The sequence below is a fragment of the Hevea brasiliensis genome, chromosome 18 (genome assembly GCF_030052815.1).
Source record: "Hevea brasiliensis isolate MT/VB/25A 57/8 chromosome 18, ASM3005281v1, whole genome shotgun sequence".
Taxonomy (NCBI): Eukaryota; Viridiplantae; Streptophyta; class Magnoliopsida; order Malpighiales; family Euphorbiaceae; genus Hevea; species Hevea brasiliensis.
The window spans coordinates 45,785,803-45,799,188 of record NC_079510.1 but is presented as its reverse complement, the minus strand read 5'-3'; the positions used below and the strand labels follow the sequence as shown (position 1 = coordinate 45,799,188).

Sequence of the window (13,386 nt, the reverse complement as noted above, 5' to 3'; positions counted from 1 at the left end):
ATCACTAAAAAATATTACTTACTCTGTAGAAAGTAAGTTCTTCGTGAGTTCTACATGATTGTGAGAGAAGGTAGGGTGCACCTAATAATTCTTTTATTTTGAGATTATTAATTAATTATCTGAAATATAGTCATAATTGTCTTATTAACAATGATTAATTAAGAATCGAATTATATATTCATGATAAATTTTTAAAGTATAAAATAAAATTTTGAAGTATATTCAATGGATGAGACTATAGGCAGGCGCATAATTCACAGCATACTAAAGTGTACTCCCTAAAAAAATTGACTTAATTAATATGTTAATTTAATATATTTTAATTATAAAAATTTTAAAATAATTAAATAATTTTTTGATAGCATCAAAATAATATATATTTTATTTTTTAATTAAATATAGAGTGCATTTTCCTTGACAGAAAAACAAAAACTTGTTGATATGGCAGATAATTGTCCAACACTTTTCCCATGAAGATATACGGGCTATATCCAATAGTACAAGTGGCAGTAGTCTATTGGATTAAAGTACAATTTATAACATCGGCTGAGATTCTTGATACGTTTATTGCACCCAAACACTATAGGGGCTGATAAGAGTGGCTTAGTTGACAAAGAAAATCATACTTGTGAATTTCAAAAACCAATAAGAATTCACATATAGATCTCCCAAGATAAGGACACCCTCCTATAACCCCTATAAATACAACCCTACAAGCCCACCAACACCAAGCAACCCAACCAACACTACATACAATCAATACTTATCACTTCTGATCTACCAATGGCTGCCTCTACAATGGCTCTCTCCTCCTCCTTTGCAGGCAAAGCGGTGAAGCTCACCCCCTCCGCCCCTGAGCTCAAGGGCAATGGCCGTGTATCCATGAGGAAAAGTGCCGGTAGGCCTGTTTCCTCTGGAAGCCCATGGTACGGCCCAGACCGTGTTTTGTACTTGGGTCCATTGTCCGGTGAGCCCCCATCCTACTTGACTGGTGAATTCCCTGGTGACTATGGTTGGGACACCGCTGGGCTCTCTGCTGACCCAGAAACCTTTGCTAGAAACCGTGAACTAGAAGTGATCCACTGTAGATGGGCCATGCTTGGAGCTCTTGGTTGCGTCTTCCCTGAGCTCTTGGCTCGCAACGGAGTCAAGTTCGGCGAGGCTGTATGGTTCAAGGCAGGAGCCCAGATCTTCAGCGAGGGTGGTCTTGACTACTTAGGCAACCCAAGCTTGATCCATGCACAAAGCATCTTGGCCATCTGGGCAGTCCAGGTTGTGTTGATGGGTGCTGTTGAGGGTTATAGAATTGCCGGTGGACCGCTCGGTGAGGTCACAGACCCAATCTACCCAGGTGGGAGCTTTGACCCATTGGGCTTGGCTGATGACCCAGAGGCATTTGCTGAGCTTAAGGTGAAGGAAATCAAGAATGGCAGATTGGCTATGTTCTCCATGTTTGGATTCTTTGTTCAGGCCATTGTGACAGGAAAGGGACCATTGGAGAACTTGGCTGACCACCTTGCTGACCCTGTCAACAACAATGCCTGGGCTTATGCCACAAACTTTGTCCCTGGAAAGTGAATGGAAAATCTTGTAATATTTTGAGTGCTTTTCCTTCCAAAGTGAAGGCAAAAATTGTGATATGACTAGTAGCGCGGAAAACGTATTATCTGTCAAAAACTAGTCCAAGTGGATGATTAATTTTTTTTTTTAATCCAATTTTTAACCTTCTTGTCCTCAGTTCAGTACTTTTTGCTGTCTTCTTTCTTTGTTCAAATGGGTTAATTTTTTTGGTATTCCATTCTGCGATATTGCAGAAGGTTTAGCACCCAGAATAATATTAACAAAGTTATAATCTCAATATTAAGTGTTTTATATTTTAAAAAAAAGTAGCAAAATCATCCCTGCCTCCTTATTCCCAATCCCGATTAAATTACTCTATCTTAATTTAAAGAATACTTCTAAGAGAATTCTTTCCTTCCTGATTGTTGTTACAACAGCTAAAATATATGCATTTTTGTAGAATATAGCAGCATTGAAGCTATTTTGATCAAGAAATTACATTGCTCACAAGAGTTACTGAAATTCTAAGCTGTGATTTATTTCAATCCAAAGCAGCAAATGCATTTCAACAAATTTATAAACAATTTATCATCTGGGTGTGGGCACCATCCAAATTGCAATTTGAGTCCAAAGTGCACAGAAGTTCGATTGTCTCATGCTATATTCGTTTGCAATTTGGAGTTTAGCTTTGCCTCCTTAGCCTCTTTAGGGAAGACAAAACCTCGTTCATGTTGGGTCTTTTGTCAGGATTTGGATTAGTACAGAATAAGGTAAGTTTAAAGAACTCTATCAATGTTTCTTCCTCCTTGGAAATATTCATGGCAATCAAGGGGTCTAAAACTTGAAGGAGTCCATTAATACCATTGCCAAGGGCTTTCTCAATTACTTGACTCTGACTGATTGGCAGTCCATCCTCTTCTGTCATTTGGGTTGGCCTTCGTTTGTTAGGAACTCCATCACTGTAATCCCAAAGCTGAACACATCTACTTTTGTTGTTACCTTCCTCATGTATGCATTCTGATAATACCACATGCATGTGTTAGTGATATCAAATCCATAGAAAAACAGAAACAGTTCTAAAGACTAGACAAAAACTAATGAGGGAAATATGGGGAAGTAAAGTTATCCACTTTAATTGATTATCTGTAACCATTTCATTTTTATTTAGTATTTTTACTATTGAGGAAATCTGGTTGTAGACTATTTACGCCATCTAAATTGATAAATTCACTCTCAGAAATTTGTGAACAATCTTGACAGGAAATAAAAAAATTGAATATAAGCGATATGATTGAGAAGAATGGAGGTTACCTGGGGCTAAGTAGCCTATGGTGCTTTGAAAAGCTCAAGATGAGGAAAGACTACTTCCATCCTGGAGATGAACACCGACTGTGCGTGCTGTTCCAAAGTCGCTCACATGGGCAACCCAATCACTGTCCAACAGAATATTTGAGGGTTTCAAGTCACAGTGGGCAATGGGGAAGTCGTACCTAGAATGCAAATAATCCAGTACGCTTGCAATTGAAACACGGACATTGATCCTTTCAGATAATATCCACCTTGATTGATCAACTTTAGGGTCATGGATGATGCTCTCCATGCTACCATTGTTCATGTATTCCAGAACTAAAGCCTTTAGTTTAGTACTCTCCCAGGCACAACCAATTACCTTGACCAAATTCTTGTGTCTCAACTGGCTCAATATTTTTGACTTCTCTATAGAAACTCTTGTCAGATTCTGCAGGGAACTGCTGCAAATTCAGTTTCTTTACAACTACAATCCTTCCGTCTTCCAACTGGCCCTTGTAAACAGTGCTCAAACTGCTGGCACCAATTAAGTTATCTTCGCTGAAGAAACTAGTAGCATTTTCTAACTCCATCGGCTCAAACCTTGCGAGTTTCAATGCTAAAGTGAATTCTGGTTCTGCATTTTCAACATGTTCTGCTTTCGGCTTTTTGGCACATTGGAGGAGCATTGAAATCACTACCACCAAAATGAGAAGTGTGAAAACCACTCCAAGTGAAATCAGAATCCACACTGTTTTCTTGGACAAGGAATGTGAACTTCTCTTTCTACATGGCCGTAGAGAATTGGATCCACAGAGTCCAGGGTTATCAATCAAACTGGAAGCGTTTATGTTTTTGAATATGCCAGTCTCAGGAACTTGGTCTTCAACTTGATTAAAAGACAAATTATGCTGTTTCAAGAAGGAAAGATTGGCAAAGCTCTCAGGTATTTTGCCCTTCAGCTGGTTCTGAGAAAGGTCTAGGGTTGTTAGATGCTTCAGCTCTACCAAACTTTTAGGGATTTGACCATCTAACTCATTCATAGAAAAGTTCACGCTCGTAAGCACACTCAGCTGACTGAAGGTCTAGCTGGAATTGGACCAGAGAGCTTGTTCCCAGACAGATCAAGAGAGATCGAGTTTCTGCAGCCTCCAAGTGTTTCAGGAATGACTCCTGAAAGATTCTTGTTTGAGAGATCAATCGCTTGTACGGCTTCCAACATTCCTAGCTCAACTGGAAAATGTCCCCAAAATAAATTGTATGACAAGTTGAGAACAATCTCCATACTTTTCATGCGGGACACTATAGATCCAGGGATTGATCCTGTGTGATGTTTGTGAGAGATATCAAGAGACATTGGTCGATTAATAGCCTGCATACTTGAAGGAATGGACCCATTTAGCATGTTGCTGTGCAGGTCCAAGTACGAAAGCATTTCAAGTTTTGAGACAGCATCTGGAATTGGACCGGCAAGCCTGTTGAGCCCCAGCATGAGAAAAGTTAAATGTTTCAGTTCAGAAATATTCTCCGGTATTGGACCTTCTAGAGCATCGCTTTGGAAGACAAGCCCTTGAATGGAAGAAAGCTTGGATAATGTTGGTGGAATGAGGACTGAAAACCTACTTCCACAAAGTGATAAAGTGATCAGTTGACTTAAATTGGCAATCTCTGGTGGAATTGGATCTGTGAACGAATTGTAACCAGCTTTGACTGTTCGTAGATTATAGAGCTTGCCAATTCCAGGTTTTAGCAATCCACTGAAATTGTTCTCTCCCAAACTCAAGATTTCAAGATTGGAGGTCATCAGGTATTTCCCCAGACACTTGATTTGGTCCAAGAGATAGCTTCGTTAAACTATGCAACTTTCCCAAACCCCAGGGAAGTTTCCCAGTAATTCTATTATAAGCTAAATCGATGTGCAGAAGTTGGTTACAATTGGAGATGCTAGAAGGAATGGATCCCTCAAGAAGGTTGTTTCTCAGGCTAAGGTTCCTTAAATTGTAAAGCATTCCTATATTTGATGGAAACTGCTACGGAAATTGTAGCTCATAGACAGGTACGATAAATTTGACAGTTTTGTTATCGATGAAGTTTATCTCCCCAGTAAACTTGTTTGAATGAAGTGTCAACACCTCCATTGACCTCAGAGATCCTAGTGCTTGAGGGAGTATTCCCGTTAACTGGTTCTCCGATAGACCTAAATGGGTTAATGAAGTCAATTGAATAAGGAGAGAGGAATTGTGGAATTTAGCCTATTTTTGGACAAAAGTAATTTTTCTAAGCGGATCAAACTTCCACGCTCAGAGGGAATAGCTCCACTAAGCTGATTGCTGTATTGTTCAAGATGGGCAAGCCTCTTGCAACGACCTAGTTCTGAAGGGATTTCTCCAACAAGAGAGTTCCCATACATAAGGTACTCTAAGTTGGACAAATTCCCTATGTCTCTAGGTATTACTCCAGATAAGCGGTTTGAATTCAACTTAAAAGTTTACAAAGCTTGCAACCCACCAATGGAGACAGTTATTGAACCCTCCAAGTTGTTTTCACTTTCCAAAAATATTTACAAGTTAACTAATTTCCCAATGTTTCTGGGTATTGTGCCAGTGAGATTGTTAAAATGGGCCCCAAACCCTTGCAGGCCGGTGCAATTACAAATGTTTTCAGGAATGATTCCATTCAAGAAATTGTAATCTAAATCTACAAAAAGCAGATTTTGAAGATGGAATAATTCTGCTGGAATTGGACCTGAAAGAGAATTTTGATAGAAAGCAAGATCTGTTAGCTGGGAGCAAAATCCCAGCGGTGGTGGAATGTGCCCAGTGAATGAATTTGAAGTTAAATCAAGAACCTGAAGAGCTGAGAGGATTCCCAGAAATGGAGATATCTGGCCTGGGAGCTTCCAATCAACTAGAGAAATGGAAATGACACGATTCGAGGAAGGGTCACAGGCAACACCAGACCAGTTGCAGTGATGGCTTGCCTCAGTCCAATTAGCAAGTACTCCTAAAGGGTCATTTGAAATGGCAATCTTGAAGGCCTGCAAGGCCTCAAGGTCAGCTTCAAATCTTGGTTCCGGAGATGTTAGTAGTATGCCCTACAGCATATCATTTAGTATATATCTTGTACATATTTTTGTTAATAAAAGGCATTTCCACTTTTCCGTTTACATAATATATTTATATGTAATAGAAAAGATTCATTGATATTTTGTTAGAAATATTATTCTTAAGTTGTTAAGAATATGAGTGACAATATTTCTAGCACAAAGTATCATAAATAGGTTCACAATCGAGGATACTTCATAATAAGGACATGACTTATCCAGAAAGATTGTATTTATGTTTATTCCCAAGTTATTTATATGAGATATAAATAAGATGGAATGGTGAGTCTCATGCCATATAACAAACATGATAGGCACTTATAAATGATAAGTAGGCCGAACCAGTGACACTTATGACAAGCACATGGAGTTTACTCTTGTCAATGTTTTGTCATAAATCATATCACTGCATATAATCTTTAAACCTGAGATAGCACAGTTATCTTGTATATAGGTAGTTTGAGTTTGATACTGCTTTTATACTTGTACTATGTATGGGTATATGGGTATGTGTTGGCTCCTACTAGTTATATATGGAGGTAGGTGTTGATCAACTCTTTCTCTAAGTAAATAGAGATAAAATCCTATGTTCATTTAATTGTTCTTGATGTTTCAAGTTCCTGGCCAGGACAGATTGATTTATTCAGAAAAGAGTTTCTGATGAGAAAATCTTTTAATCAAGAACTGGAATTAAAAGAGAACATAATATTCATAGCAGATGGAGTTTGACATAAACCATGACTCCAGCTTGAGTTGGGATTTTGTAACAGAGAGATTCTAGTGCATGGTAACATATGATTATAGGTTCATTTAAGGTAAACCTTATTACTAATTGGGTGGCCATGGCATGCTATGCTAGGTGTTAACCATGGTCTATGAGGTTCATAAAATGATTTAGAGAAATCATTTATAGTAAGAAAGAGTTCTGATGATATTAAGAGTTGATATCATGTCTCATTGCCAATTAGTGATGAGCCCAGTAAGTCACACACATACACAAATTATCACCTATTTAAATATGATTTAATTAATTAATTAAAGAGTTTAATTGATTAATTAAATAGGTTTGGTTTGCAATTAAATTGAAAAGTCCCTAGCATGACTTGAAACCAAATCTAGATTATTGGATGTGTAGTATAAATTAAATTTATATTTAAAGTGTTTAAATATGAATTTAATTAATGGGAAATTATTTAATAGAGATTAATTAATTAATTTATATTTGATATAAATTAATTAGAAGAAGAAAAATAATTATTTTGGGTTAAGAACTCAAAATTAAGACACATGGGCATTTTGGTCATTTCACAGTGTGACACGTGGAACCATGAGATGGTGACACATAGGATTATACATAAGCTTGCCAAATGTTTTTTAATCATGTAAGATGATTAAAATCAAGATTAAATATAGGTTTGACACTTGGCACAATGTGATTGGGTCACTAAAACCTAGAGCTAATCAAATGGTGACATGTGACAAGGGTTTAATGTGTTAACCTAGCTATTTAAGTGTTGTTATGAAAAGAAAAGCAACCAGCAGCCACTCATCTCCTTTGTCACGCCACTTTGAGGCTTTTCATCTATTCTTCTTCATCTCTCATCAATTTAAAGAGATTAGCCATCAATCTCTTGAATTAAGAACACTAGAAATTATTTCTAGTGTCATGTTTATATCTCTAATCTCTTAAAAGGCAGAACTTGAATTTCTAATTAATAGAAAAAGCTTTAGAAGCTGTTTAAGGGCTGCCATAGGTGTTCTTGGTGTGGACAAACTAGAGGGACAACATCTGGTATCCTCTGCAGTGCATCAAGAGGTTAGTGTAATCGTTCTTGATTTAATCTAGGGTTCTAAAATTAATCTGATTAATTTTAAAATCTTAAATGGCAAATACAGATCCAAAAACATATTAAAAGAGTTTTAATATGTTGCTTATCATTGAAATCAAATAGATAAAAATAAATCTTGCATGATGCATGTGACCCTACGTGAAAATTTTTGAATTCAATGATATAAACTTGTGTTTTTCACGCTTCCATTCCTTCATATGTGACAGTAACCATAACAGAAAAAACCAAAATAAAAACAATTTGTAACCTAGGCTTTTGAGTTTGAGATTGCATTGCTATTACTATGGCTGAAAATAATGTGAAACGAAAAGCTCCAATCTAATGAAAGCTTTTATAATACCAAAAGAAAATTGAATCAATCATTGTTCATTGACCCCATAAACCGCAAATCACAACCAATGTGACAATGACCAAGGCAAAAAGAAAAATGGGATATCCTCGAGAAGAGTAACTAAGATTGACTTGTAATGGCCACTATCTTGCTGAAAAAAAAAACGCTGTAATGTCTAATCCCATATGAACTAGTTTGGCAGGAACCCAATACATTCAAAGAAGATAGACTTAAAAGGGTCGATGAGAAATATGCAAATAGTGTATTTGTGCAATATATGTGCCAAACGCGGCTTTGAGTGTTCATATGACTGTGTGACACTGCTTTGTGTGCATGGAGAACTTGCTTTTATAAAGAACAAGTTGCAGAAAACGGCTCAAAGGATGGGTTGGCCCTCCTTTTTGAGTTGTGCCTCCGAAGTACGCGTTTTGGAAATGCATATCTAATCAGAGTGGTATAGGCCCTATCCGAAAATTATATATTAGTTGTCCATTGAGATATCCTTATTATTCTTTCCCCCCACCTTATTTAAAAATTGCAGAGTCTTATCATTCACATATTGTATTGTTAAAGAGATAAGGCTAAAAGTTGTTACTATTTTCATTTGGATCCTTCATACTTCATAGAGTCTATTTAATTCCAACATGATCCACTTGTTGTGTTGTCCCACGTTAGTGTGGAATTAAAAATTTATGCTATATATAATATTTGAATAAATGTTCTTCTTTTATGTAAAGTACAATTAGATCTGATCCATTTTCCTTTCACCCCCTTGAACTGTATTCCAACATATCATGATATATGCAACCATTTTCCACCATCTCCTTTCACACCTTTTTCTTGGAAAATTGCTTGCATTGAACACAATAGTTTGATGCTAAAAACCACATATTTGATTGCTCATCTATCTATACATAAATATAATAAAACTGAATTCTAAAATAGTTTCATTCCATATTGTCATATGATGTTCTATTCACTTAATGATTATAACATATTATTACTCTATTATAAACTAAAATTAATTACTTTTAAAATTAAAAAATTATGACAGTTGTTATAATTCAATTAATATTAAAAAAATTAAAACTCATAGTTATAAAATATATAAAATAATATCATACATAAAAAATAAAGCTAGCAATGAAAATAAAAGATATAATGTCCAACCAAAATTTTCTTTTAAACCCACCAAATGATATTTTAATAACCAAAGAATTAGAAGAAAATGAAGAATAATTTATAGAATATTACTAAAGTAATTTATATATATATATATATATATATATATATATATATATATATATATATATATTATATATATATATAATTTATTTATTTATTTATTTATATTATTGGGCATCTTATTCTTTTTTCTTTATATTCATTTTCAATTTATATTTATTCTTCGTATTTACTTGTTTTTTATATATATTTTTCCGGTTCCAAGAAACCCTATATGATAGCATTTGGACGTAGAAGCAGCTGCTTCCCTGTTGTATTTGGAAGCAACCCTGTTGGGTTTGAAGAAAGAAAAAATTAAGAAATTTAAGAGAGATTTATACTAGAACAAGCAGGAGAAAGAAAACCATAAATTCATCTTGAGGATTAACATATACAAATTCAAAGGTTTTTTTTTTCTCTTTTCTTCCTCATTTTCTTAACTCTCTAAAACTCTCTTTCCAGCTCTTTCAATGTCTCTAAAACTCTCTTTATTTCCAGCAGCAACTCTCTTCCTTTTTATAGGGAAATATTGCTTTCTTTTGTAAACCAAGGCCATACTTGCACCATGCTTAGGTATGGCTCTTTTTTTTACTTGTACACATAGAATTTTACCAACTAAATCTCATTAACTCCAACACTCCTCCTTGATGAGATTTTTGTTGGAGCTGTGAATTCAGTCAAGTCTTCAATTATCTTCCATGTTCTGATTTGTTTGGTTGTCTTGGAGCACATCTCTCCAAGTTTGGTGGTGTTGTTTGCTTTGATGGAGAACTTCTCTCTATGTTTATTGTTGGTGGGGCACATCTCTCCAACTCTTTCACGGAGCCCTTCTCTCCAATGCTTTGATTTCTGGTGCACTTCTCACCATTTTTCTTCTTCTTTTGGGTGCACTTGCTAACCATTGTTCTTCTTTATTTGATACACTATCTCACCAGCAAAGTTTATTTCTTCAAAACAAAATTTCTCTTCTTGGAACAACCCTCCTCCTGTAGGCTATCTTGGGCTTGCTTAATTGTATAGCTGTTGCCATCTCATCCTTGATAAGAACAAACTATAACCAGGTCCCTCAAGATCAAAAAGCTCTGATACCATTTGTTGAGTTTGAAGGAAGAAAAAACTAAGAAATTTAAGAGAGATTTATGCTGGAACAAGTAGGAGAAAGAAAATCATAAATTCATCACTAAAATGGAGGATTAACATATACAAATTAATTTTTTTTTTTCTTCCTTTTCTTTCTTATTTTCTTAACTCTCTAAAACTCTCTTTCCAGCTCTTTCAAAGTCTCTCTGCTCTCTCTATTTCTAGCAGCAACTCTCTTCCTTTTTATAGGGAAATATTACGTTCTTTTGTAAACCAATGCCATACTTGCACCATGCTTAGGTATGGCTCTTTTCTTTACTTGTACACATAGAGTTTTACCAACTAAATCTCATCAACTCTAACAAACCCACATGACTGCAGGCAAAGTCTAGATTTGCTAGTAGCTCTGCGTGGGGGTTTGAAGAGAGAGATTTATAACACAATCACCAAGTTTTCTGCAACACCATCAGAAAATTTTGTTCAAGACTTTTACTAGCCATCTTTAAATTTCCTCCTGCAAATTCCCACTCAAAATCTTTGTAAACTAATATATATTAGACAATGTAGCAAAGTAAATGCAAAACCAACCCATGAAAAATGGAAGGCATACCGAAGTTGAAGCAGGAAAGCGTGAGAAGAAGAGAGAGAAGGGGGAGAGTAGAAATTGGTTTAGGCATTTTGGTTGTGTGAAGATGAAGGGAATTAATGCAATGGTGAGAATGGAGGCAAACATATATGTAGAGAGTGATGAGGACTTGTTATTGCACATGAAATCATTCCTGAAACAGAGTCAGGTGATGCCTCCGAGTGTTGACCATGATGCAAGAAGCATCACTCTAGTAGTTTAGTGACCTCATGGAGGCTGCATACTGTCAAATAGTGTGAACTCTGTCATGCAGTTAAGACTATGCACCTTAGCCACGACAATTAATGCTGTTCTGCTTTTAACCCAAAATTTCTGTTAGTCAATTGGTTGAATCTATGATGAATGCACTCTGATCATTGATCACGGTGCTATCAGAACCATGGTTACCTTCAATAAAGAAGGAAGACTTAGCAAGGTAGTGACAAGTGAGAATGGGGAGAGATAATGTTGCATTAACAATGGTATTGATTATAACAGAGAATTGAAGGTTGTGAAAAAAAAATCAAGGTGAAAAAGGGTTGCTTCTAGGACAGTTTAATAAGTCACATGTTATACATGTAAGAAAACTCTGCAAATTGCAGTGTAATATTAAGTTACTGGCACTATGGAATGAATGCTCTAAGAAGTTTTGGCTTTCTGAATTTAGGCATTTTTGAAGCTTAAAGGATAGTGCTTCCAGAACTGGCGCAACTTTGACAAAATTTATTTTGAAATTACCTTACCATGTGATGCTTTTTCTTGGTGTTACGGTATGATATTTACTGTATAAAAATTAATTTCTTTATAATTAATAGTTATTGTGATTTATATTAATGTCACAATCCAACCTATGGGCTGGACCGGCACTAGGACTTGGGCCAGCCTAAAGCTCCCGAGGCCCGTAGTAAGCCTAACTATTCCTAACCTAATCCTAAGGCCCATTTGGACCCAATTTCAAGAATTCAACGAGTTCAGTCATAAAATAGACCATTGAACGGAAAATTTTTAACTCACCCGACTTGTAAACATAATATATAGTAATTTTGGGAGCTCAGCTCACTCTCCACATACTCATAATATCATAAAATCCAATGGGAGCTCAGCTTCCTCATCCAATCCAGTCATGCATGCATTTAATAGGTTTACAGATTTAATATAACAATATATTACAGTTCCAAACTAATTAAAACACTCATAACACATGCGGAGTCTAAAATTTGACTAAATTGTACAAAATACATTAGATATTACTAATTGACCTGTGAAAAAGAAGAGCAGGTTAGTCACAACAAGTAATCCTTCTGTAACCTGGAAAAATAAAATGAACAGAAGTGAACGTTCGACTCAGAGAGTAAAATACCAATTTTAACCACAATTTCATACAAATCACATCATAACAGTAAAAAGGCAATTTGGAGCACTCACCCACTCAATACTGTTCAAACAGTACATATATAGAAGCTGATCCCCTATACAACTCTCTTAATCCAACCTCTGCCAGCGAGTGTCTCTCAAGCCGGACTTTCGCTTAATAAACCAAATGTGGGGCCAGCGAGTGTCTCTCAAGTCGTGGCTACCCTAACTTATCCATAAAGGACCGCGTCCCAGCGAGTGTCTCGCAAGCTGCGTCTACCCGTCCTGTCCATATCCGATACCACACACCACACACACGCCAACGCACGCACACTGCTCTAAATTACCATAAACAACAACCATAGCACTTCATCAATTAAGAATACATCATAAAACGTACTTAGTGTTTAACTACATAGATACATATTTATAAGTGATACATGGGCATACTTGAACATATAATAATATTAAAATTATACTTAAAATTAATATTTTACTCACAGACTTAAATCGAGGTCACTGCGGTGGCTGGAGGGAGGACGAAGGCTGTCCCAGCTCACTTGACAAATTTCATTACAATTATTTAATATATTGACTCAAAACAAGTTTGGAAAAGACCAAAGACACCCTAAGTCGTGTCAAAAATTCGGCAGAGTCTCCCCTGTACCTAGGACCTACCCAACCTGCAAAAGGGTTCAAAATGCACTTCTATATCCACAAGTCACACATCCACAACTCAATCATATCACATGGCCCCTCCTGGGCCCACCCAAACAGTCAACAATCACAATTTGAAAAATTACAATTTAGTCCCTACAATTATCCTTTTTGCAAAAACTGCCCAAATGAGCTCTAAAAAATCTAAAACTTTACCCCAATGTTTTTAGCAATATTATTAAGCTAATGCAAAAAGGAATTATATTTTTTCAACCTACCACGAATATTTTATAGATTTTTAATCGAAATTAGGCAC

General features: G+C 36.0%; 1 protein-coding gene and 1 pseudogene across 1 annotated transcript; one reads left to right on the top strand and one right to left on the bottom strand.

Annotated features, from left to right (window-relative positions):
- Positions 1 to 627: 627 nt before the first annotated feature.
- On the top strand, positions 628 to 1,737 carry LOC110638199 (chlorophyll a-b binding protein of LHCII type 1-like). Its single transcript, XM_021788666.2, has one exon. It carries the CDS (start codon positions 784 to 786, stop codon positions 1,576 to 1,578), a length of 795 nt encoding a protein of 264 aa, XP_021644358.1. The 5' UTR covers positions 628 to 783; the 3' UTR covers positions 1,579 to 1,737.
- Positions 1,738 to 2,073: 336 nt separating this feature from the next.
- Positions 2,074 to 10,159, bottom strand: LOC110638196 (LRR receptor-like serine/threonine-protein kinase FLS2; annotated as a pseudogene).
- Between the last annotated feature and the right edge of the window lie 3,227 nt (positions 10,160 to 13,386).